Genomic DNA, 27,293 nt, shown 5'->3' with positions numbered 1-27,293 from the left:
AGCGAGAGCATGAATGCCTTCTTTGATGGTTATGTCCATGCCAAAACAAATTTGAAAGAGTTTGTCGATCAGTATGATAATGCCTTGAAAAAGAAGATTGAGAACGAAAATTGCGCGGACTTCCAGTCATTTAACGTCACAATTCCCTGCATCTCGAGATCTCCTATTGAAAAGAGATATCAACAGCTGTACACAAATGCTAAATTCAGGGAAGTTCAAATACAACTTACCGGCATTATTGATTTGGACCCAGTTTTACTTAAAGAGGACGGTACAATGAAGACCTATCTGGTAGAGGATGAAGTTCATCTCGAAGAGTTCACTAAGCTGGTTACACATACAGTGGATTTTAGTGATGACGATGCATTCACCAAGTGTTCTTGTGGTTTATTTGAAATGAGGGGGATAGTATGCAGGCACATCTTCGCCGTCTTCAAATGTAACGGGATTAGGACAATACCAGATAGGTACGTGCTGGATCGATGGAGGAAGGATATCAGAAGAAGATACACGTTGATCAACAGTAGATATGACGCAGGTGATCAACGGGAAGATGCTAATAGATATTCAACTCTGTTGAATATCTGTTATAAGATGATCACGTGTGCGGCGAGTTCGAAAAAGCATACTGAGGATGCAACGACTAAGTTGAATGCGATGATTGCAGAGTATGAAGCGAACCAAGAACCTCCATCGATGACTGAGAAGTGTGGAAATGTTGATGCCGCGACAAAGGACACATCGACATATGGTAGTTCAACAAAAGTACTAAGTCCACTTGTTGTGCGAGGAAAAGGCAGACCCCCATCTCTGAGGAGAGTATCCAGGATGGAGAAAGAACTGCGAAAAGTTAAGGAGAAGACGAAGAAAGCGCAGGGGAAGGGAAAACGCAAACAGGTGCCCCCACCTTGTTAATTTATATTGTTTAGAGTTTAATTTTCATACAAATGCTGTCAAGAACCTAATTAGTTACTATTTTACTAGCGAGATGGGGAAGATACACCAGTAGCGGGCACTTGCAGGAAGCTATTTGGCCCTTCTGATTTGGACGTCTCCAATGTTGGACACCTGCAGGTAATATAGTAATGAGGGAAAAAAATGGGATTACGTTCTCAAAATGATATATATAACATACAAAAATCTGTATGTTATATGAATAGACCTGTATATATCTTATAACGTATATCTTTTAAGATGAATATATGTCATATCTGAATATAGATTGTTATAGCTATGTTAAATATTCTGAGATTTACTCTTCGTGATCTATTTTGGCATTTTATTTTATGCATTGGGCTGTTGTGATGAATATATTGCCTCAGTTTTTTTTATTTATGTTTATAAAGCTTTACTTCTCTGTAGATGTACGTATGTATGTTTGTATTTCTTATCTTCTGAATTATTTCTTATATATGTTTTTCTGTTGTTTTAGCATACTTTACTATGTAACTACATGTTTTGTAGATGTAACTACATGTTTTGAAGTTTATAATTTTATTTCTCAGTTTATTTCTTGTATTCTTTTTGCCACATACCGTAATTAGCTTGGATGCTATGATTTATTGCTAACTTTTTTACAAGTATTTATCAGGATGCTAATGTAGAAAGCATACCAGCTGTTGAGTTTAGTCAAACCCAGCCTCGAGAAACAGTACTTCAAAGTCAAGAAAGCGTAAGTGGATCCAAACTATAACGATGTTATAATGATATTAGTCGATAGCACATTAAATTGAGTTAATATTTTTTACAGATGCAATTTTGGTTTGATGAGTCACAACCACAACAATGATATGATTATTGTGGGTATGTATATTTGACCATTATTCTTGATTATTATTTTTCCTTTATGTCAATCTATGTCGGTTTAGAAGCATCTAGGTAGTTTGAATATGTTTGTTTTTTCAGTCATTTTGTCGTTCAGCCTTTGAGTAGCAGATGGAGTTGGTTTGTTGTTTTTTTTTCACTTGCCAACAAGCGGATACTTGCCAAGCATGATGGGTTTGTTCATGTGCAAGTAGCATGCAATTGCCATTGATTTTATGTTCATGTTTAATTGCCCATATTGATTTAAATTGATGGCATATACTGTACCTATAATTGTTAGTAGTTTGTTTGGTCTTTGACATTTATTTCATTTATTCCTATTGACAGAAGACCCGGCTTGCAGAATGGAAGCAATTTTGAGTACTTGACTTTCTGGATTGATTTAGTGTATATCGGAAACCATGCATATGTATAAGCTGGTTCCTATTCCAGCGTTAGATTGATTTCAGTTCAATGTTTTGGTGGGTTCATGAGTTGTGCTATATGCACCTCCTATTTAATGTGATTGTGCTGTAGCGAGATGGGTTTATTTAATGTGATTGTGTAATATGAAAGAATGATCCTCTAATCTATTGATTTAGTAGCATCTCACGGTGAATATGCTACTTGTTTGTGTTAGTATTCCTTTAGTTTATAATATTATACTCTTAGAGGTAAAGCATATGGTACCCCCTCTCTTTTCTTTATTTATACATCTCTCTTTCCTTCCTTTCCCCCTAAACTTGTAACGTAATTGAGGGAACACTCTAAATATCCATTTTACGGGACAGGCATTTTGTGGATCACTAGCATTTTCAATGCTAAAATACATGCACATTCAGCTAGCTTTGTATGTGCAGGTCGTGGTCACAACCACATTACCCATTGACCAATAATAATAATAATAAATAAAAACAAAAGGGTCAGTCAAAAGGATATCTCAACTAGTCATGCGTTGAAGGTTTCTATAACTTGATCGAGCCAGCCGTGGACCGACTCCCTTAATTTCCTTCTTTTGAAACTTTTTCTAACGTACTATTCAAGCGCGACTGTTTTTTCCCTCTAAAGTTTTATAATCCAAAAATCAAAGCAACTTCTATCCTGCCATGACATCCTCTTCCGTGTCGAATAGATGACATTTTTGACTCGTAAGCCGGTTTATATGCATCCACATACAATATTACATATCGAGAGTTCAAAAGTTTGTATTCATGCATCCTCCTTTAGTTACAATATTATACTCTTAGAGGTATACGCATTGACTCTTAAGTTCTTGAAAAACAGTTGGACAAACAACTCATAATTACTACAACTAAAAATAAAGTATCATACACACACAAAGCCGACAGATTACTGGGCAAATTAGTGCAGATTTCACAACCTCCTGTACAAAATCACAAAAGCAATAAAAGCAGTACTGCATTCAAGTCATAGGTATTCTCATGCATTCAAGCCATAAAACCAGTATGTGTTCCAATATCTCCACCAACATATAAAATTAAGAAATAACAGCAGTAGTACACTAGTTTATTGTATTACAAAACATAAAAGCAACGTCCCATTTTTACACAAGTTTGAGGAATGATTTACAAAACAAGTTCCCAAGCGAAGTCTAATTTTTCACAATAAAGTGAAAGCAAAACAGGATAAAATTGCACAAAAGGAATTTTTACATAAAACTTATCCGAACCAAGCTAACAATACAACAAAGGCGACAATCCAATACAAACACAATAACTTTCGCTTTTCCTTTTTCAACTTCTTCGCCATCTCTCTCACTTTATCTTCCCTTTTGCGAACGGCATACTCGCGCTTTAATACTATATCCAACGTCTGCCGAGCCTTAATCTCTCTTGTTAAAATGTTCTCCTCTATCAACTTAAATATATCCACCCATACAAAGAATTCACACATTGCATCTCCCTGCACACAGTAAAAAGTCCCAATTAACATGGATCCATGTACACCCCGCCACCAACAAATCGATTCACAGAGATCTAACAACTATTTATGTTTATTTACCGTATTATATTTTGGGCAGGCGAAGAATCTCCTTCCAGGATTTTTCTTAGTGTACGACGTCTTTATTGGTGTTTTCAAACCACACCAACAAGTTGGTGATTCTATGATATCATCATTAACTAAATCTGATGATTGAGATGATGCCATGTGTGATTCTGAAAAACCAAGCCATGGATCCCTTGTATTAGTCAAACCATGCATAGTATGTGGCAATTGGTAAGCTAAGTCAAGGATAAAAAAGAAAAAAATAAATAAAGGTTCTCAACCAATTAGTAAGACACTCTAATATAATAAAGTGACCCAAACACTCTGATTTTGCAAAGAAATGTATACTACGATATTCCATTGCCACATGTTTTTCATTTCATATTTAATTCAACTAATTATATTAGTTGATATGAGATAGGGGTTGTTAGAGATTATTTAATCCAACTAATTATATTAGTTGATATGAGATAGGGGCTGTTAGAGATTATAGAAATGGAGAGCTCTTTACTAGATATGCATCATGAGCCTTGTTATCATGGATTGCCCCCACCTTTATGGGAAATTAAGGTACTAAAAATGCTCTTCCTAAAGTTGAAATTTGTCATCTCTAGTTACAAAGTTGATGAGGCATATTTTAAGTGGTTTTCTATTTAAGTGGTGACATAAAAAGTTATAGAAATTGTCACATCAACTACCACGATTAAATATAACATATTCATGATAATGAGTAGAACTAAAGTACGGTTTCCATTTCTTCAAGTGCAACAACACAACTCAAAACACATCTACAAATACAAATGCTAGATATTAGTACTTTGAATTCATGATAGGCTTTTCATGGGCTACATCAAGCAGAAAGAATCTAGAGGCAAAGATATCTGATTCTATTTGTAGATTCTTTTAATTAATTCAAAAAAGTAAAGGGTAGGCAAGCAAGGAACATTTTCTTTTCTTTTAGTAACTCTTTTATTTTATTTTTCGTGCTATTACCCATTTAAGCCATTTTATGTGCATGATCATGTGCATATTTCTAAAATAGGCACATTGATATTATTGATAAGCATGATTAACGATAATATCAGATAATCAGTTCAATATAAAACTTCAACAGATTTCTAACATTGCACTCTGTCATGTAAAAAACATATTTGGAAGAAGAAGTAATTACCAATGCATGGAGAAGAAAGAGGAAGGGTTTATTCAGAAATTTGTCATTGCTCTTAGAATGGATATGAAACAAGCAAGCTCATAGATCCCCATCAGAAACTTGGACAGACTATTATATATATAAAACTAATGAGAATTTCTTCAATATAATTGGAGATATTGGTCAATGTAAACTAATAAACTATTATGGAGAAAAGAATTAGCGATCATCAGTGGAAAGAAAATTTGATACAAAAAAAAAAAAAAAAACTTGGCCACACCTCAGTACTTGGATATTGCAGATGACACCTCAGTACTTGGATATTGCAGATGGCAATCAATGATTTCATCAAGTTTTTTCTCGTAATAAATAAATTCAAGAGTAATTAAATAAGTACTGCTATTGTAATCAAGTATGAATATTAGTCAATATGCTTTACAGCCAAAACAAATAAAATATCAGCCATAAGCATAATCGGAACACTTTGTATATATCATTAATCTTAACTCAGGGGACAAATCAATGATTTTTCAAATAATTCTAATTGCTTGACAAATACAAAGTTTGACAATATAAATTGATCTTTCTGTGAATTCTACAATTTCGATACACACATCAGAATCCATTGCTCATGAAATAGAAATTCAGTCCACTAACATTTACAATTTTCTTATGATTCCATGCAGGGATTCAAAGCCAAGTTATTAATCGGAGCTCAACAATATATAAGAACAAAATATAACAATCAGAGAACTAACCTGATTTTCAAACTCGGTCCGATTTTCAGTTGGGGAAAATTTTTGATGTTAGGGTTAGGGTTAGGGTTAGGGTACGGGTTAGGGTTAGGGTTAGGGTACGGGTAGGGTTAGGGTTAGGGTTAGGGTTCGGGTTTGGGTTAGGGTTAGGGTTAGGGTTAGGGTTCGGGTTCGGGTTCGGGTTGGAGACCGAGTTTTCAGGCTAGGGCTTCACATTTGACAGGGTTCCGTGGTTCGAAACAGCTCACCTCCGTGGTTTGGTGAAGACGAGAGGGCTCCTTGGTTCGTGCTTGGCCCCAGAAGACCAAGTGGTTCCGTGAAGACGACAGGGCTCCCCTGTTTCGTGGTTCGTGGTGGTTCGTGGTTCGCAGCAGAAGACCAGGAGGTGAAGACGAGAGGGCTCCGCCGTTTGTGGTTCGCTGTAGAAGACCTCCGTGGTTCGATGAAGACGAGAGGGCTCCTTGGTTCGTGCTGGGCCCCAGAAGACCAAGTGGTTCCGTGAAGACGACAGGGCTCCCCTGTTTCGTGGTTCGTGGTTCGCAGCAGAAGACCAGGAGGTGAGCTTCGTTGAATCGTCTTCCTGGTTGGGTGAAGACGATGGGAACACTGGATATTCGGGAGGTGAATACTGACGATGGGAACAATGGATTGAAGCGGGAGGAAATTTGGCCCCCAAAGCTGTATTTGCGCGTCTTCATTTCGAATTGCGACGACGCCGTTTCATTTAATGCCACGTAGGCCTCGGTTACGCGCCGGTTCCCCAACCGGTTGTAAATAGCTTTTTTGCTAATACATTAGTCTCTGACACAGACAACAGAACAAGTAACAAACTTGTTCACTGTTTTTTTTTCATCTATCGAATTTAGAGGCAGGTAAGAAAAAGCATTACTGATTAAATTGTTTTCCGACGAGCTATTGCCCGTACAATAACTCTAATTTTAATGAGCTTAATTTAGATCTGATTTAAGAGTTGAAATAAATTGAAATGATTTGTAAATAATAATAAAATTTATAAGTTAAATTTTTTTATTAATAATAAATAATAATAAAAAGAAATGAGTCTCTTAATCCAAATCGACTCTTAGGCTTCGTTTATATTTAGAGATAAGTTAAGATGATTTTAAATGAATTGAATAAAATATTATTATTTTAAAATCTTAAAAAAATTAAATTATTTATAATAATTTACGTAAAAATTTAATAAAATTATAATGATTAGATTATATAAATTTCGAATACAAATGATTTCTTAATGTTCATGATTTTTTTTAAGCAGATTTTTTTCATATTTATTTGTCTAGTGTTCTTTTTTCTGACTACGTTTCAATGTTGAATTGAGTTAAATTGAGTTGAGATGAAAGTTAAAAATTGAATAAAATATTATCAGAATATTATTTTTTAATATTATTATTATTTTAAAATTTTAAACAGTCGAATTATTTATTATAGAAGTTTGCTACATAGAAGTCACTGTAACAGTGCACTCGTTGCACACAATACGTGGCTTCCCTTTTCTTTTCTTTTTTTTTTTTTCTTTTTCAATTTGAAATTCGGTTTCTAATTTATCCCCATTCGAATTCATCCTGCGGAAGACGTTCTCCCTCGACAGCAACCCGCATCACGTTCCTTTACCCAGCGCCTCCAGGCAATGCCGTCTCTCTCGTCAGTGCCACCGAGCAGCACTCCTCCGTCTGCCCAACGCCGCCACCACTTCTTGCGAGGTCGTTGAACGGAGCAAACCCGAAACCATATTTGAATCCCGCGAAACCCACCATCCTTCCTCGCCACGAACCCGCATTGGCTTCCTCTTCCCAGCGCCACCTCGCAACGGCGTCTCTCTGTTCAGCGCCACCTCCCGACGCTCCTACGTCTCTCTAGCACTGCCACTCCCCTCAAACTTGTGATTGAACGGACCAAACCAACAAGAAGTTCAGCTCTGTTTCGCCAAACGATTTGCTCAACTTTGTAGGTAAATATTGCACCATTTTCCCTTCCATAATATTATGTTCTTCATGTATACATCGAGATGTGATTTTTGTGTTTTCTGATATGGGTATTGTGGCTTAAGGCATGGAGAAAAAAAATTTCTTTCCAGAAAAACAGGGTCTGTAAGGCATTTTAGTTGCTCTCTAGGCATCATGTAAGTATTGAAGAGTGGCTTTTGTGAAGATTTTTTCTGTTAATTAATGTGCACTTTGTCAATCTTGAGTCTAAGGTATCAATGGGTTCGTCTTCAGGTCATAGCAGTGGCAGCTACGATCTCTCATTATGTCGAAGATCTTTCACCTACCATTGGTACTTTCGTTTTATTGTTGTTATTCTAAGCCAATATTCAGTTTTTCTATGTTAAAAAATAGTAACTTTTAAGTTATGCTGTGTAGAGTTCTCTACTTCTTTTGGGTCGTCTTCAGTGATTGTAAATTTAAAGATTTCTTTACAAGGAAGATATGCAGAGATTGATCTCGTCCTTCCAGGGTAAGGAATCTCCATAGTTGTTGGAATATGTGTTTGAGATTGTGTTTGCTTTTGCCATGGAAAGTCATATGTTGTTGGTGACAATTTTTCCCCTATGATGGAAACATGTGCATGACTTGAATTAGATATTTTTATCTATGGTAACATTTTTTTATATGAAATCTTTGCAATTGCTTAGGTGTTTCTCTTGTATACAACCCATGTACGCCTATTGTTGATGATAAAATTTCTTCTTTGTACCATGCCTGTTGGCTGTTAATGCCACTGCTATGTTTGTTTCAATGCCACAAATTGTGTTTGAGTATGATGTGATGCTTTGCAAATCAGACTCCCATCACATTGTGAACATATATAGGTACCAACTTGTGAAGGTTATATAAATCATTATTGATTTTTCGCAAATAGTTAAAAAATCTTTAGAAGTAATGCAAAGATTTTTTATTAAAAAGTGCTAAGGGGCCTAGCCCAAATACATAAAAAGTATACAAAAGGATGCACCCATCTAGCTAGAAGAAGAAAATGAGCAGAATTCCTTAAACTCTAAAAGATTGGAGACTTGGTAGTTGGTGTGAGAACTCAACCAAGCATAGAGAAGAAATAGCTAAATCAGAGAATGAAGGCCATAATTGGACTGGCTCTTATAAGCATTTTCTTATGCCTAGGGCTACATCTTTAGGTCCCAAGTTCACCCATATTTTGATTTTCCATCATGGGATTCTTTAACTTTAAAGTTCTACTCAAATGTCAATTCTCTCTATCTCATATATAGACATATCCTCATAGTAGGATGGAAGAATATAGTTATTCAAGAAGAACATAATTGAATGATCGTAAGTTAATTGCTGATCAATACTCCATTAGTGTTTTTCTAACTATGGGCAATGAGGTGAATGTGTGAACTTTTGAAGTGACAAAATTTCCTTGTTATTCATGCTCTAGAGTCTAGAGTGTCTTGATTGAGCCTACCAGTGGCAACACTGGCATAGGGTTGGCATTCATGGCAGCTGCCAAGGGTTACAAACTCATAATTACCATGTATGTTTCAATGTACATGGGCTATGCCTATTGCAATTGATCTTGAATTGCATCTTCTTTGTTTTTTTGTAATTTTGTGTGCAGTTTTTCCTAGTATAGACAAGGGATTATGAGTGCTGGCATTTGAGATGCAATTTAAAACTACATCTTATTATTTTTTAGATTCCACTATAGCATCATATTCTAAAATGAGTATTTTTTTTCTTATGATATTGAAAATTGCATTTTGAGGGCTTTTAGTTTACAAAAGTTGACTGTATTATCGATTCAAGATATCCTAAGGATATGTTATACTTCAGTTCTCTCTAGTTTCTCTCCGTACAGTTTTAGTTTTTTTCCTTCTGTTGGTAGTGCCTTCTGTTGGTAGTGATTCATCAATGGCTTTTCCCTTTTGAGGGGATTAGTGTATTCTCTGAATCATTAGGTCTGTGGGTTGGTTTAGATGGGGTTGTGTAATGAGGTATTCATTGATCAGAAGTTGTTTGAGTTTAGAAAGGAGAATGCAAGGTGGTGGAGGATAATAGAAAGTAGTCATCGTGGTGTGAAATATATTTCAGTGGATTGGGAAACTTTGGGTTGGCTGGGTTCTATGGTGAAGGAGTGTGCAATAACTTTGGGTACTCAGGAGTTTCTGCGAACTCGTAGAAAAGGGGACACTGTGATAATAGTGAGGAAGGGACGTAACTTTAATGGAAGTTTTATATCCATCTCGGAATTTGGTCGTGATAAGAGGAGAGGATTGATTGTGATTCCGGAAGGAAGAAAGGGGGAGGGATGGAAGAAGCTTGCTGATACTTTAATGGAGATGGCTGATATCCAGTTGGTTGCTGTGAAGAAGAACAAAGGTGAGGGAGGTGCTCCTTCATCGTGGGCAAGAGGTGCAAGGTCGTACAGTGAGGTGCTGAAGAAGGTACCGTATCATGCTGCGTTTGACGTGGTGTCAGGTGCAACCAAGGACGTGCAGCGGCATGGTGTAGCAGAAAGCAGATTGGCGGGGCTAAATGAGGAAAGCATGTTGAAGACGTTAGCTGGATTGGAGGAGAAGATCGGCATTGTGTTAGATGAGATAAACTTTCTAAAACGGTGCGTTAAAGGTAAAGAGGTGGTGGGTCGAAATGGTGGGCTTGGTATGGGTCTGGGCAGCGCGACGGGCTTGGGCAAGGGTCAGGCTTTAGGCCCTGTGAAGGCCTGGAGGGCAGTGGAGACCGTTGGGTCGGGGAAGGTTTTCGGATCCGAGATATCGGACCAGGGACAGCGGGCGGCGCCGATAAGCTCATTACCGGCAACCCTGCCGGCACAGAAGCTGCCGACAACCTTGGTCGAACCCTCTGGTGAGACGGAAAAGGAGATCCGGCTCGGATCCGAGACTTTGGACCAGGGTCTTGTTGCTCCTGTGGCGCCGATAGTTGCTTTATCGGCATCCCTGCCGGCACAGAAGTTGCCGACACCCTCGGTCGACCACTCAGGTGAGACGGTCAAGGAGTTTCGACGGGAAGAGGTCGAGGAGGGGGAGTTTCTGGCGTTAACTCCTGCGTCTGTGGAGAATAGTCTATCGGAACTGTGTGTGGTGGACGAATTCCCAGAAGTGGTGCACGAGCAGTCTGGCTTGAGGGATAGAATTCCAGAAGAGGTGCTCGAGCAGTCTGGCTTGAGGGAGAGAGAGATGTCTCTTTGCGGTGAGGTGTTTTCGCGGGACAGTGAGGTGGTTCAGAGTGGTCTTCCACTTTTGGTGTTGAGTAGTTCTGATGAGTTATTTTCTGGGGATGATCCTTCTCTTAATAATATGGTTTTAAGTGGTGAAACTGTTTCGGTGATTTCAAATAACAGTGTTGGGGAAGAGGGGGCTCTTACTCCTTTATGTACACTCCCCCCCAGTGATTATGGGAGTTGTTCGACGAATTGGATTTTCAAAAAGGTAGAGGAGCTACAGAAAATTTTTGGGGTCTCTTTTGGAGGTTATGAGGAACAATTTATGGCCCTTCTTGTGGCTATTGAAGCTAGCCGCTCGAAATCAGCCTCAAAACAAGATAGGGAACTTAAACGCTTGACATGCTCCATCAATTATGATGTTAAGGAGGGGAGTAGCGGAAGGGTTAGATCAAAAGGGAGGGGTAAGTTAAGCTTTAATGAAGCCTAAGATCATTTCTTGGAATGTAAGGGGTCTCAATGATAGGGACAAACGCATTCGGATCAAAGCGCTATTGAGATTATGGAAGGGAGATTTGATATGCTTGCAAGAAACGAAGTTGGGTTTTATTGATAGAAGTTTTGTGCGTAGTATTTGGGGATGTTCCTATATGGGCTGGTCCTATTTGGCCTCTCAGGGAGCATCAGGTGGAGTATTATTAATGTGGGATAAAAGAGTGTTTGAGGCGATTGAGGAGTGTGTTGGAGAGTTTTCGGTTTCGGTGCTATTCAAAAATGTGAGCGATGGGTGGACTTGGGCTTTTGCAGGGTCTTATGGTCCTAACATAGATAGAGATAGACGACGGTTGTGGGAGGAGTTGGCGGGAATACACTCTTTATGGGATGTGCCGTGGTGTATGGGGGGTGATTTTAATATTACTCGTTTTCCTAGTGAACGATCGGGGCTTCATCGACACACTTTGGCCATGGCGGAATTCTCTGAGTTCATTTTTGATATGGATCTTATGGACCTCCCTTTGGTGGGTGGTGAGTATACTTGGTCTAATGGCCGTGCTTGGTCGAAATTGGATAGATTTCTTGTCTCGCCGTTATGGGAAGCCCACTATCCAGAAGTTAGCCAGAAAAGGTTAGCTAGAGTCAGCTCAGACCATTTTCCCATCCTCTTAGATTGTGGTGGCTTTCAAGGGGGTCGCCGGTATTTCAAGTTTGAGAATATGTGGCTTAAGGTGGACGGGTTTGTTGAGATGGTGAGAAATTGGTGGGCTTCGTACCAGTTTAGTGGCACTCCGAGTTTTATTCTTGCAGGTAAGATGAAAGCTCTAAAGCAAGACCTGAAGAAATGGAACTTGGAAGTTTTTGGTCACATTGACAATCAAAAGTCTATTTTGATGGAGGAGTTGCAGGAGTTGGAGGGTAAGGAATTAATGGGAAGGGCTTCGGAGGAGGAGTTATTGAGAAAAGTAACGGTTGTGGCAGATTTGGAAAGGGTATTGCTTTTAGAAGAGACTTCATGGCGTCAAAAATCCAGAGCTCTCTGGTTGAAAGAGGGTGATAGGTGTACGAAGTTTTTTCACAAAATGGCTAATTCTCATCGACGTAATAATGCGATTGAGTTGTTACATTCAGGTACACAGGTTCTATCTTCTTCGGCTGATCTAGAAAGTCACATTGCACATTATTATGAGTCTCTACTTACCGAACCAGTAACTTGGAGGCCGAAGCTTGATGACTTACCGTTTGAGGTAATTGATCCGCAGCTTGTGAGTGTATTGGAGAGACCTTTTGTGGAAGATGAGATTTTCAAGGTCATATCTGGTATGGCTAAGGACAAAGCGCCGGGTCCGGATGGTTTCTCAATGGGTTTCTTCCAAACTTGTTGGGATGTGGTGAAAGGTGATGTTTTGCGGGTGTTCAGTGAATTTCATGCTTATCAAAAGCTTGAAAAATCACTTAATGCGACTTTTATTGCACTCATTCCAAAGAAACATGGGGCGTCGAATATTGAGGATTTTCGCCCAATAAGTTTGATTAGCAGTGTTTATAAGATTATTTCAAAGGTCCTTGCTAATCGGCTTAGTCTAGTGCTGGAAAATATTATCTCCAAGCCTCAGAATGCTTTTATTCATGGGAGATATATACTTGATTCGGTGCTCATTGCAAATGAGTGTTTGGATGCTAGATTGAGGGAGGGAAGTCCAGGTATTCTTTGCAAGCTAGACATGGAGAAGGCTTATGACCATGTGAACTGGGATTTCCTTTTGTATTTATTGAAGAGGTGTGGTTTCGGCGATAGGTGGATTTCTTGGATGCGTTTTTGCATTTCAACGGCCCGATTTTCAGTGCTAGTTAATGGCACTCCTGCAGGTTTTTTTCATAGCTCGAGGGGTTTGCGACAGGGTGATCCATTATCTCCCTTTCTTTTTGTCATAGTTATGGAGGCGTTGAGTAAGATGTTGCAGGCTACTGTTAGTGGAGGTTTTTTATCTGGTTTTCAAGTAGGAAATAGCTCTGGTAGCTCTTGTATCATTTCACATCTTCTTTTTGCAGACGACACCCTGTTGTTTTGTGAAGCGAATAGGAGTCAGGTCCAAACTTTGCGTGCATTATTACTTTGTTTTGAAGCAGTATCAGGGCTTAAGGTGAACCTTGACAAGTCTGAGTTGGTTCCAGTGGGTGTGGTCCCTAATATACGTAATCTAGCAAGTCTTCTGGGTTGCAGGGTGTCCTCGTTCCCAATGAAATATTTGGGTCTTCCGTTAGGTGCTACTTTCAAGAGTAGAGCTATATGGGATGGGGTGGTAGAAAAGATAGAGAAAAGGTTGGCTGGATGGAAAAGGGTGTATCTATCGAAAGGAGGTCGTCTCACTCTCATCAAGAGTACCCTCACAAACCTCCCCACTTATTTTTTATCCCTTTTCCCTATGCCTGCAGGGGTGGTGAATAGAATTGAGAAACTCTTCAAGGCATTTCTATGGGGAGGCTTAGGGGAGGAGAAGAAAGTTCATTTGGTTAATTGGAAGACAGTATGTTCTCCAGTTGAGTATGGGGGGTTGGGTGTGTGTAATTTGAGAACTTTTAATAAAGTGTTGTTGGGGAAATGGCTTTGGAGATATCATATGGAAGAGGGTTCTTTGTGGAGGGAAATAATAGATGCTAAATATGGGGTTGAATGGGGTGGTTGGTGTTCTAAAGAAGTGAGAGGGGGGCATGGAGTGGGGCTATGGAAGTTTATAAGGAAGGGGTGGATTATTTTAGTAAATCATATTCGTTTTGTTGCAGGTGAGGGTAATCGAATCAGTTTTTGGCAAGATGTGTGGTGTGGAGATCATGCATTGGAAAGAGTGTTTCCAATTTTATATCGTATTGCAGTTAACAAGGACGTTTCTGTGGCGGATGTGCGATTATTTGCTCATGGTTCGCATCAGTGGAATATTCTGTTTAATAGAGATATTCATGATTGGGAATTATCTATGGTTTCAGATTTTTTCAGCTTGTTACACTCTTTAGGGTCTACTAGGGCGCAACAAGATAGCTTGAAATGGAGGTCCCAGGATCATAAGAAATTCTCAGTAAAAGTGTATTATAAAATTTTGACTTCACAGGATCACACCTCATTCCCATGGAGGAACATTTGGAGGTCTCGAGTGCCCTCTAGAGTTGCTTTTTTTGTTTGGAATGCCGCCCTTGGGAAGATCTTAACCACGGATAACTTGAGGAAGAGAGGATGCGTTGTACTGGATTGGTGTTACATGTGTAGAAAGAATGGAGAATCGGTAGATCATCTTTTACTACATTGTGATGTAGCAAGAGGGTTGTGGGATGAGATTTTTCGACGGGCGGTGTGGCTTGGGTAATGCCTAGGCGAGTGGTGGAGCTGATGGGTTGTTGGAGAAAACTGCAGGGCAGTCATCAAGTGGCAGCAGTTTGGAGAATGATTCCGTTGTGTATTATGTGGTGTATTTGGACGGAAAGGAATATGCGCTGCTTCGAAGACAAAGAAAGAACAATGATGGAGCTGAAGAATTATTTTCTGCACACTTTATTGCTTTGGTTTTCAGTTATTGTATTAAATGGGGATGATATACATGAATTCCTATCTTTAGGTTAACGCTCTTAGAATGTATCTAGGTGTTCAACTGTATACTTCCTGTGTACTAGGTATATGCCTATTTCATTCACATCAATAAAGTTTATATCTTTACTTATCAAAAAAAAAATGTTATACTTCAGAATCTGTTACTAGTGAATTTCAATTATTTATTTATTACTGCTGCACTATAGATTAATTATAATACTGTACCTAGATGATGGAGAACTTAATATTTATCTTTTTTATGGTAACTATATGGGTAAACAATTCAGATTTGTAATTAACATTGAAACACGTAAGTGAACTATGCTTCCACAAATGGGAATAATTTATAAGAAAGACAAATGAGAAAATGTCTCATCTGCACGAACTTGAAGCATTTACTCGTAATTAGTTAGACTTTTTTGTAATCTTGTGAAATCAAAGGACTCTGAAATCTGAAATGTTCTGTATTTGTAATTAGTTCGTGAATGCTTGCAAGTACATTTTGTTGTTCTATTGATTATATCTTGTCCTTTTACAATTTTCCCCTAGAGTGGACAACAATGAATGTAAATTGCTCTACTATCTTATGCTAACAAATTTTGATGAACTATTTTCAGGGCCTCTTTAGATCGGATGCAGATTAAACAAATTGGAATAGGACGGTGCAAATTATGCTCCTTTGCATGATTGGACAGTTGCAAAGAAGTTCAAGACGAAGCTAGATTGTATATTATTTTGTTGTGATTTGTGCTGTAATTATTTTAGAGTTATGCTACACGTAAGCCTCACACTCTGCACGCCACTTAAAAAATATGTAATTTTACTCTTTTATCATCATATTTCATATTTCATATTTTATGAAACATGAGGATAAAAGAATAAATTCACATACTTTTAAGTGGTGTGCAGGAGTGTGAGACTTATGTATATAATTTTTCATTATTTTATATTCGAAAAATAATAATGTATGTCAGTAAGTGCTAAGATATGGATGTTAGGTCATTTGTAGTGTTCATTTAGTTAACGTCTTTTTGAAATGTTGTAATATTTGTAAGACATTTTGGAATGTAACTTTGAATGTTTCTTACAAAAAAGTTTTATAATGTAATTGTTTACATTGCACTCTGTTGAGTGTGATAGTAATGATAACAATATCTGTCCAAAATTATATCGTAATCTTTCCAAAATCATAGGGTAATCTGTCTAAAATTAGAACCAAACTCTGCCAAAAAATACACTAACCACCAAAAATAAACTAAAATTTAGTAAACTAGACAAAATAATGCAGGACCAATAAATTTAAGAAGTGTGCAATTACAAGTGTGCAATAAATTTAAAAGAGTTTCACTTAAGTTACAATAAATTTAATGACTGCTATACTTGAGTCCACACGGCTATTGTTGACTACTACACTTGAGTTACAGCACCCAATGGCTATAGTCCACTCATTGCCGTGCCCTTCTAGTCCCATCTGCTATTGTTGACTGCTACACTTGAGTTACAAAGTTATGAGGCATTACTAGCTACAGATAAAAAAAAATAAAAAAAAAATTAAATGTTTGACAACTACAACACATCCAAGTAATACTTTACCCCAGAATCAAAAGGCATTGTTGATATTTTACTTTTCTTGCAAAAAAGCAAAATCAACCAGCCAAATGCAGATTATCCAATCCAAGCTACCGGATAACCACAATCTTTCAATAGAGGAACAAAAACCATCAAAAGAAAGACTATCAGAATATAGTTACAAAATCATTTCACACATGAAAAAATGATATATAGAAAGTACAAGATTTGAAAAAAAACCCGACAGCTTGAGGTTTCTTAACCTATTTTCATTATTCATATGGAACTGCATGTAAGGACGGAGATCACACCAACCAAGTTCAAGTGAGGGAAAGAAGGTTTTTCTTGTTTAGTGTTTTTTTTTTTTTTTTTTTGAAAAATTATACTTTCTTCTACATCAACTTTTTCCATTTATTTTTCTTCTTGGTTAATTCATCCTAAACCAGAATTCTAGGATGGTTAGAATATGCTTGTAAAAAAAGAGATATGAGCCATTTTGTAAAGACTAGCTAGCTTATGCAAGGAATTAATTTTGGTGTGAAATAAAGAAAAAATAATCTCTCCAAATGGTTTTCATTTTCCAGCTTCCATCTAAAAGCATGTTCATGTCTTCAAAGTCCTGATCTTTGAATTGTTATTAAAGAAAGTATTGATACTTTCACTCCATGCAAGTAGAAGACAAACTTGCCCATAAGTTGTTTTTCATAATATGTATAGCCCGCCCAACTACTATACATTATCGTGCAACTCATATGTATATATAGCTTGGATTATTCACCAATAATCCAAACTCATGAATATGTAGAAATATGCAAGATACCAGTGCATGCCACTTCCATTTTTATGTACAACCTACATGTGCATTTACAAGCATTAATCATACAACTGAAAAAATTTCTAAATGGACAATTACAAGCATTATGTACAACCTATATGTGTCTATATCTATATCTGTACAACAAATTTCATTTCTTTTCCCCCTTCTTATTTTTAAGCCATGAGAAGAGATTAAGATCAACCAATCCAAAGTAGTGTAAGTACTCTGTAAGCCACCCAACAAACTACGGTATGCAATTGGTAGAGAGCACTCAGACGAGATAGTTGTTTAGGATTTCTAGTTGCACCGCCAATATCAAGTACTCAACCAGTTGTTACCCAAACACTCGAGTCATCAACAACTTACAAATAATGTGCTAACCGAGACTTCAAACCAACAGAGATCATCACTAGCAACCATTAATTTCAAGAAAGCATGAAACTCATTAATATTTTCATCAATACTCATAAATGGAGTTCTATATCTTCATACCCTAAGCCCAATACCCATCTCCGAAAGATTAAATTTGCCCCAAACTTTACCACTCTCAGTACAAATAACTTAATAAAGTGGAGTTACCTCTTGTTGCTGAGCAGATGGGAGGCGAAATAGAGATAGGAGTCATAGGTGCTGGGCGACGAGAGGGACGGCGACGACTCAATGTGCGTCGAGCGGTGGCATTGGTGAAGGGAGGGCATTGCGGGATCTAGGTGACGAGTGGTCCCTGTGAACTCCTCCCTCTTGTTCAAAATGGACCGTGGGGAAAAAGGCTGGGCGGCGATGGGCAGAGGCAGGCCGACAAGTCTAGAGGACGACCTTGCTTCGATGGCCAAGATTCGGGCCGGGGGGGAGGGGGGGGGGGGTTTTGAGGGCTTGGGGCGAAATGGCAAATGGGAATGAGGGCTGAGAGACGGAACGCCTCAAACCGGTTCAATGTCTTAGTGAATCCGATCTACAAGTCATGTGTGCGATGGTTGCAGCTAATAGTGGCTTCAATGAAGATTTTTTTTTACGATATTTTATGTTAAAATTTAAAAAAATTATAATTAAAAAAAATAAAAAAATTATAATAATTAAATAAGATAAATTAAAATATTCTCACGTCATTTGACGTGCTCTGCCCTTTTACTATTTTGTTTCACTCCCGTGAGAGAGAGAGAGAGAGAGATGGCATTGAGGGCAGCCATACTTCGCCACGTCCGAGTTCCGGTCCAAACCCTAACCCTAATCGGACTGAGACTTAAGCGACCTGTACCGTACGGTGGTTCCCTCCGGTTCCTTTCGTCTCACGGCGACGATCATCTGACCAAAGAGGAGGTCATCGACAGAGTACTCTCCGTTGTCAAGAGCTTCCCCAAAGTCGATCCCTCCAAGGTCTGTCTTTCCCTCATCCCTCTTCGATCCCCACTTCTTATCTGCTTTTCTAGTAAAATAACTGTTTGTTTCCTTAGAAAATACGACGAGTGAGATGACCGAGCATAATTTGCTCACCTCTTCATGATTTATTCTTTCAGTTGCGTTGAGCGAGCTGAAATCTTTCTCGGTTAGGTTTAATGTTTTGCTAATAGATAGTATCTTTCGTGGAGAAAGTATCCGTTTTGTTGCTGAGGGAATGTGGTGAAAGGTAAGTGGAAATAAAATTTTGAGCCATATGAAGTGATACTGCTGCTTGACTGAGCCTAATACGGCTATTATGGTTTAATTGATCCGTCTAAGATCTTCTTAAAAGTGTAAATACTTTTTGTGATTGTTCAGTTAGGCTTTTCTTTGCCAAAACCATTTCTTGATAGATTTAAAGAGCTAGTCTCAATGTGCTCTGTTCTTATATTTGACAATGCAAGGTTCGTACTAAACAATTAAGCGGTTACTTTTCAATAATGGGCAGTGATTCTTTGTTCGGAACAATATGCAGAACTCAACTTTTTATACAGTTAAGAAATGTTATTGCAGTAATTAACCCAAATTCCAGTAAAATTCTGATTTTCTTTGTGGAAAGCTGTATCGTCCAGTCTGATATTTGCACTCGAAAAGTACAATTTTGCAGAGAGTTAACAATTTTGTTTAGCATCAGCATCAGGTTTCTCTCCACATGTTAATAGAATGAATCCCAACAGAATATTATTCTTCTTGGCTTCTTCGGTCTTATTGACTGTCATGCTACTTCTCTCCTTAATTAATTGGATAAATTGTCTTTATAGCTTATCTCCCTCTCTTTTGTTATTGCGCTTCATTTCATGATCGCAGCCTTAATTCATATAATCATATCTTACTTTTTGCTTGTAAATATGTTTACGCAGTAGTTAAGTAAAAGAGCTATATTTGCCTAGAAAAATGCACACTTTTCCAAATCTTCAATATACACTCAGACCAAAGGATTCTTTCACTATTTGGTTACTGGGTGTTTCTGTGTTTTAATCTTGTCATCTCAGAACGTCCTTCAGTTGAAAAGCTTAAAAACAATGGAGAGAGGGGTAAAACCTCTATACTAACTGCTTGGTTGAGTAGTTGCCAATTAGATATTGAAGAAGTTCGTAAGCATCTGATCCTCTGTCCTAGCTTCCATGGCCCTATAGTTGCAAGGAAAGTAAGCCACAGGGTCTTGGCTTCCACACCCTGTCCAAGTTGGGAAAAACATTTCTTGGATCTCATGGAACCTGATTTTCACCCAATTACTATTTTGAATTATGTGACATTGCCCTGTCCCACACCTCAACCACCACCCCAAACCTTTATTTTTCTGTCTGTATGAAGTTATGCTTTTTGCACTTCATTTTGTTTGTAATTTCTTTTTTTATTGGCACCGGGTGTTCGGGAACAACATCTTGACTAATCCTGAGGGTGCAGGGCTTTGGCAAGGAGTTTTTCGCAAGTGCACCTAGGGTAATTCAAGGGAAAAATCCCTCAGTCCGATAGCTCCTAGAGATTGTTTGCACTCAGTGGGATTCAAACCTTGGACCTTGGAGGTAGCATACCACAAGAGTGACGCATTTACCACTTGAGCCAGCCCCTAGGGATTTGTTTGTCATTTTATCCCGCACAGTGCCATTGATTTGTGAAGTTCTGTGTAAATCTCACAATATGGGTTTGGAAGTTATATTGAATTTGGGTTTTTGGTTTGTCCACTGTTCCACTGATATATTTAGCATCTGAGGTTTGGATTTGCTTTTTGTCTGAAATATAGCATTTTGAGATGAGTTGCTTGTTTCCCCTAGCATCTGATGAAACTGCCATTTAGTCAATAAATTGTTAAGTGGGTTTCAAAAGCTAATACCGGTAAATTTATATTGTAAATTTTATGGTGATTTTCTTTAGGCTTTCAATTTGTAAACATCACTGATGGTTGTCAAAATATCCCCTTGTTGATTTCTTTAGCAGAGTCTTTTCTTAAGAAGGTTATATCATCTAAAGTTTTGAAGAGTCAACTGATGCCCTTCTGTCAAATCTGAGCCCTCTATTTTTTATCTTTCCTTTCTCAATTTTGATGCGTTTTTCGTTTAGGACTCGTTTGGTTATACAGATGAGATGAGAAATTTATGAATGGTAGTGAGATAATTTGTGAATAATAGTAAAATGATTTGGGTTAAGATTTTTATGGTGTTTGGGAAAGGAGAGAGAAAAAGTTGAATAAAAAAATTATAAAGTTAAAAGAGGGTTAGAATATAATTTGTTAATATAATTTTTGTTTTGAGATTTGAAAAAATTGAATTGTTTTTTATGTTTTATTTGGAAGTTTAGGAAAACGTTTGAAAATTTGTGATGAAAAGTTGAAATTTTGAAAATTTGAAAATGAAAGATGTTTGTATTTGAATGGTGTTTAGATGTTAAGATGAGATGAGATGTGATGAGATAGCTTAAAAGGTTTGTGAAACCAAACTAGGCCTTAGTTTCCCTTTGCAGTATTTATCATCCCCTATTTAACATTTTGAATCTATTAGCCTTCTTTTTTCTTTTAATGCATATATAGTAATTTAGGGTGTCTATTTCATTAGTAACGGTTTTATCCTCTGTTCTCCTAGTAAATTAGGCACAATATCACGGAAAATATGTTATTGGATTACAATTTTGGATGCATCTGCAGGTGACTCCTGATGTGCATTTCCAGAATGATTTGGGCTTGGATAGCTTGGACAATGTGGAGATTGTAATGGCTCTTGAAGAGGAGTTCAAGCTGGAGATTCCGGACAAGGAAGCCGATAAAATTGACTCCTGTGATCTTGCAATTGAATACATCTCCAACCACCCAATGGCTGGTTAATTTAGTATAATCTTTCGGATCTCGTTTTTCTCATTTAACTGCTTGTGGAACAGTAATCTTTTCCGTCTTTGTTTTGTGTACTTGAGTCTTGGATGTTTGTAGAGAGGTGATCCCCAGATTCGTGGTGGAAAATAATTCGAAATCTATTTGAGAAAAAAAAAAAGGAGCCTTTTCAGACATGGCTTTCGACTGTTCATTAAACAGTAATAATTTGTTTTACTGCCCTCAAATATCTGAACGGTTGTGTTCTTCACATGACATGCCTAAGCTTCTTACTTTCTATGTTTGTTCTTTTTCTTTTGATAAGGGTATCTTGGGGCTTGATCCCAATTAAAACTCTAGCAGTCTTTGTCTTTCCGCACAGTAACCAATTATCAGACCACATCGAATCTTAGAAGTGGTTCCAAGGGCAGGGCGTGATTGTAAACTAACCTGTGTAGTCGGATTGAACCATTGAATACGTACCTGCATTTCAAGCTTATCATAATCTAAATTATTTCTATTTGCTAGCATAAATCCCAATACGTTAGAGATGGACTATACTTTATAGCAGTGTTCGGCATCCAAGCCCATTGCGCAAAGACAAAGCATCAATCATGAGTGACTTTGTTAATGGCAATTAACATGACGACAATATATGTCACCCTTATGAACCATAGCACCCCAACAACAGAACATGTAAACTGCTAATTTAAAGAATATGGAAGAGAATACGTACAGATCATAAGAAACTAAACGACAAGTACAAAATAGTGAATAAAGACAAGCAGCAGCTAGACCTGATCTCCGACGTGGGATGATGATCAGTTTAGAATATTAATAATCGAAAGCGATAGAGCAGACAACTGAAAAGTATCCTTGTTTCTTTTCTTTAATGGCGAAACCACACCTTTCTTTTCCTTGAAACCATCTTCACAAGTCGTAGAGACATCGATGATTGAACTTACATCGATGTTAACATTTTCATAGTGCTTGGTTTTGTAATCTTTCAAGGCTTGTCCAAGAGTTGGTATCGCATCCGAGTAAAGACTAAAGCAGTCATCCAAACACGCCCTAACAAAGGGGTCTAACCTGTTGTTCTTCAAGAGCTTCTGAATGTGATGTCTCGTGTTTGTTACGTTGTCTTTGATTAACTTGATTGAGATCTTGCCAAGCTTACGAAGATCATCAGCATGGTGGCTTCCTGAGGCAGCTTGCAGAGAAGTTACACAGAATTTGTAGGTTAGGTTCGGGCTTTTCTGCACACATTTCTTGCAAGTTTCAGGGATGAGATTGTTGGTGCTCATGGCATGGAAGGTGGAAAACAAGAGGAAGAAAATAGGGAGGGAGAAGTAAGAGAAGGTAAGCCTCATTTTCTTGGTATTGGGATATAGTAAGGATATCTACAATTCTTTGTTCAAAACTTCAAATTAAGGAGAATTCTTTATAACCGTGAAGATATGGGCAGTTCGGATAACACTTTCTAAAGGCGTGGGAAAGAAGGGATGTGCAGGAAAGTATTAGCTAAAAAAAATAAGGTGGCTCGTGACTTGTGCTTGCAGAAGCTTGGGGCTTCTATATCATCGTCATCTTTGCCTAAGTGGTTGAACAAAGAATGCGTTACGACATATAAACATGGGTCCCATATGTAATGTATTGTCCATGTATTGAAATTACATGACATAGTCTAGCTTTAGGGACTGGATTTGGAAGCGGAAAACCCAAGGGATGTTGTAAGTTTAAGCAAGGTTTTTGGAGTTGTATGATAAGTTTAAGAAACGTTTTTTGAGCCATTTAGAAAAAAGTCAATATAGTTCTAAAATTGTTCATCCAAGTCCGGGTGCTTGGATATATCTGGATTCGGATTACCGGATAATTCTGGACCCAGACCTAAGTATTCAATGAGTAACATATACCCGACCATGTTAACCAGAGTTATGACTCGGACCAAGACTCGGATGAACCCGAAAGTATGGCTACTCGGATTTCTTTTCTTTTTTTTTTTTTCCGTTTTTTTTAACCTCCGAAACTTGTAAAGATCATTTCTCTCAACCACATGTTTCCCTTTCTTTCCCTATAATTATTCAACCACATGTAAATCATCCAGTAACTTCATTGTTAGAAAACTCTCAAAGATAAATCTGTCAAGAAGACGATTTCCAGGTTTGAAAATTCCTCTCTATGGCAAGGACTTGTGGACACGCCAGCTCGCCTGTATCTTTTGTTTTGCATTTTTTTGTTTTTTAATTCTAAACCATATTCTGAGTTTAAAGTTTAAATTCAATGCCTAGATAATGTAACCATATCCACACCCGCAAATAGACGGGTAATGGCATCTAGTTATTGGATTGAGTAGGCCTATTTAACTGGGCTGGACTTTTTTTCGACCAGGTCCTGAATCAGGATAACCGGGTTCCGGTACCCGAATAGCAAATCCCGGATATATCCGTGCCAGGTACCGGATTTAAAACCTGGAACCCAGATTTTAAAGCCGATACCCGAGTGTTTTTAAAAAAGAAAACTCAGTGTTTAAACGAGGTTAAAACCCAAACCCCAGTCTCATTCCCGTCTCTCTCTCTCTCTCTCTCTTCGCCTAGCCGCCACTGTGTGCCGTTCTTCACTCCTCACCAGTGACCATGGGTCCACGATGACACAATCTGTCTCACCGCCGGCCTTTCAGCAAATATTTTCCCAATTGGCCTCTTTGATGTGTTTTCTGAGACCCTCTTGGGTAAATGTTCGCGTTAATATTTGATTTTGAATACATTATTTTTTTTTTGTTTCCAGATTTGCAAGAGGGTCCCAAACCAGTGGATGATGGTGGCAATCAGGGAGATCTAACAATTGTTGGGTGCTCTGTCTGGGTTTGCGGCGTCGTCTTCATCCTCATGTCGTCGACTTCATCCTTGGTTTTATTCTCTCTTAATTGATTTTGGATTTGTTTTAATGAGGATGTTTGAAGAGCATTTTTATGGGTTAGATTTGTTTAGTTGAACAAAGGAAAAATAAATAAACATTTTTCTACGCACTTGAAGATTGGGTTTGTTGCCATGTACATAAAAGGAAAAATAAATAACAAATCTGTTTAGATCTATTTAGCTGCAAAATGCTAGAGTTGTGGGTATCGAATCCAAGAAGTTTTAAGGCTATTGAGAGGTGGGTTGGCTTCAGAAATATGTTGAGTATGTTTCAGAAGTATGGCTTCTGTTTAGTAAAACATATATAGTTTTGAATATAGATGACCATTGGATATGGTTGTTTGAAAGTTTCTAAACTTGTCTGTTTTTCAATGGACTTCATAAGGTCTAACATGAGAATTCAAGATAATGGTAAACCTCCAAAATAAAGATATAAAAAATTTCTATTCAAGGTGGCTCTCATGACAACTTTATTATATAATGATCGAACCTAATCTATTGTGGTGGGATATCAAAACTCTGTTTTAGGTTCTTGTTTATTAATTTTGCTAAGAGAAGTGGTTGTCTAGGGATATCTATTTGAATGAAAACTCTACAAAATATTTGTTAGTGTGGGTGTATTTGGAGAAAAAAATGAGAATCCATGATGAACATGACTTGGATTGATCTTTTCACTGATTTGGTAAATTAGGTAATGCCTAGATTTTACTATTAGCTCTTCAGTCAGGTTTTGTTATTTTCAATAAAGAAATCTCATAATTAAGCTTTCATTTTCAGGGTATGATGTTATTAACTCACAGTTTTTATCTTTGTATAGAAGGATCGAGCAAAACTGATTTTGTTCTCATTTTAATCTTTAATTTAATAAGTAGAATTTGTCTTAATCCTTATATATAATCGTTGTTCAAAACTTTTTGTTTTTTGCAGGATCTGTTTCAGTCCAATTACTTAAAGTTTGCTATTTGGTGTGGAGATTAAATCAATGATGGACATGCTATTGATTTTATAATTCATATATTGTAATTTTGTATTTTGTAATCTAATGTATAAATAATAAATAATGTAATATGTATTGGATTGCATTGTGATGCATGCATTGATGAATTTATGCATTTAGTATTTAGAAGACAAATATTATGCGTTCCAACTTGACTTCTTAGAATTGTTTTTAATAAAATAAAGGCTTTTATATAAAAAATAATTATGGTTTGAAATTTTTTAAATAAATATAGGCTTCTGCATAAAAAGAGTTGTGCTTTCAAACAGATTTTTCTTGAAAAAACTTTCGGGTATGAACCTTAAGTATGAACCTTTAGTAAAAAACATTAAATATGAACCTTTAGTGTTAAAAATAAATTAAAAAAAAAATCAGGTATAACTCGAAACTCGGATTTCCGAGTTTCAAAAATCCAAATTCACCCAGGTTTCGGCCTGAGTCTGAACCGGTCCGGGTTCCGGCCCGAGTTTGAAACTCGAGTTTCGGTCCCGGTATACCCGGGTTTCCTGGCCGGAACCCGGATAAACAGTCTTAGGACCGAATAAAATCTAAGTCGATAACCTCTCAAGTGAACCGGTTACCTAGATTTCAGACCAAACTGGAAAAAATCCGGCCGACATGAAGAGTCCCATACAGTTTATCCATTAAAACGTCAAAATATGAAAATGGTTTCTACAGGAAAACTGGGTTTCATTAGATACATGAAAAAACAGCTAGAGAAACTATTGTGTTATAAGTTCTATGCAACTATGGAAAGAGAACACTTTTACTCTTCCTCTTTTTTGCCTTCATCTTATAACAAGGTAAACTGTGATAGTGTTTTTAGTAGAGCTGGCTGGCTTGGGTGATACCTAAGAAAGTAGTGGATTTACTTACGTGTTGGAATTGACTTCATAGTTGTTCACGAGTGGCTGCTAAGTGGAAGATGGTTCATTTGTATCTTAAGTGGTGTATTTGGTAGGAAAAGAACGAGCGATACTTTAATACTTTAACATTTCATTATGAACTGTTGTAACTTTTAAATTTCATTTATTTATGTCTATGAAGCGGTAAACCTTTCAAAGCAATATTTCATTATAAATCTTTGTAACTTTTAAGTTTTAATATTTCATTATGAAAGTTACAATGATTCATAATGAATTGTTGTAACCTTTAAGTTTCATTTCATTTTTTGATTCATAATGAATTGTTGTAACCTTTAAGTTTCATTTCATTTTTTATATATAAAGATATAAACCGATTCAAGTCTCCACCGAAAGGCACTGTGCCAACCTTTATATTGTTTCATCAAATAAACCGTCTTATAAACCGTTTCGAATTTCTCCACCATAAAACCCCATCTCTCTCTAAATCTATCTCCCTTATATACAACATATACAACAATCCGCGCGTTGCGCTGGTTATAGGCTTGTAATAATAATAATAATAATAATAACAACGATGGTCTGTGTCTCTCTCACTTTGGTACACAACACAATATTAGATCTGCATTAGTGTCCGTGTGTGTCCACAAATCAAGCAGTTTTTCTCACTTCTATCTAATATTGGATCTGCATGGCTTAAAGCGCTGGCCTTTAAGGCCAGTCCTCCTCAATTGGTTTTTGGAACCATCTGAAATACACAAGAAAAAAAACTCTCTCTTTTGTTCTCACTTAATAAGATATTAAGGCTGTGAATTTATTAAATGTTACTCTAGTTTTATACTACGTAGTACACTTCACCACTAAGAGAATTTATCAAACTGGAGAAACTTGTTAAGCAATTTTATAAGTTGAGCTTAAGGTATTTTTCCGCTGTGCATTCTAACAGTG

The 27,293-nt window shown here is 37.4% G+C and overlaps 3 protein-coding genes across 3 annotated transcripts; 2 read left to right on the top strand and 1 right to left on the bottom strand.

Annotated features, from left to right (window-relative positions):
• Positions 1-9: 9 nt before the first annotated feature.
• Positions 10-2,184, top strand: LOC109016366 (protein FAR1-RELATED SEQUENCE 9-like). The gene is made up of 4 exons (XM_018998783.1): positions 10-897; positions 985-1,074; positions 1,592-1,672; positions 2,152-2,184. The coding sequence occupies exons 1-4, from the start codon at positions 10-12 to the stop codon at positions 2,182-2,184; spliced, it is 1,092 nt and encodes a 363-aa protein (XP_018854328.1).
• Positions 2,185-18,439: 16,255 nt separating this feature from the next.
• On the top strand, positions 18,440-21,846 carry LOC109017061 (acyl carrier protein 1, mitochondrial-like). Its single transcript, XM_018999385.2, has 2 exons — positions 18,440-18,707; positions 21,412-21,846. Exons 1-2 carry the CDS (start codon positions 18,501-18,503, stop codon positions 21,586-21,588), a joined length of 384 nt encoding a protein of 127 aa, XP_018854930.1. The 5' UTR covers positions 18,440-18,500; the 3' UTR covers positions 21,589-21,846.
• A 280-nt stretch (positions 21,847-22,126) lies between these two features.
• On the bottom strand, positions 22,127-23,260 carry LOC109015016 (putative invertase inhibitor). Its single transcript, XM_018997513.2, has one exon. The coding sequence runs from the start codon at positions 22,938-22,940 to the stop codon at positions 22,392-22,394; it is 549 nt and encodes a 182-aa protein (XP_018853058.1). The 5' UTR covers positions 22,941-23,260; the 3' UTR covers positions 22,127-22,391.
• Positions 23,261-27,293: the final 4,033 nt, after the last annotated feature.

This window comes from Juglans regia, chromosome 4 (genome assembly GCF_001411555.2).
Source record: "Juglans regia cultivar Chandler chromosome 4, Walnut 2.0, whole genome shotgun sequence".
Lineage (NCBI taxonomy): Eukaryota > Viridiplantae > Streptophyta > Magnoliopsida > Fagales > Juglandaceae > Juglans > Juglans regia.
This window is presented reverse-complemented; position numbering and strand designations above follow the sequence as displayed.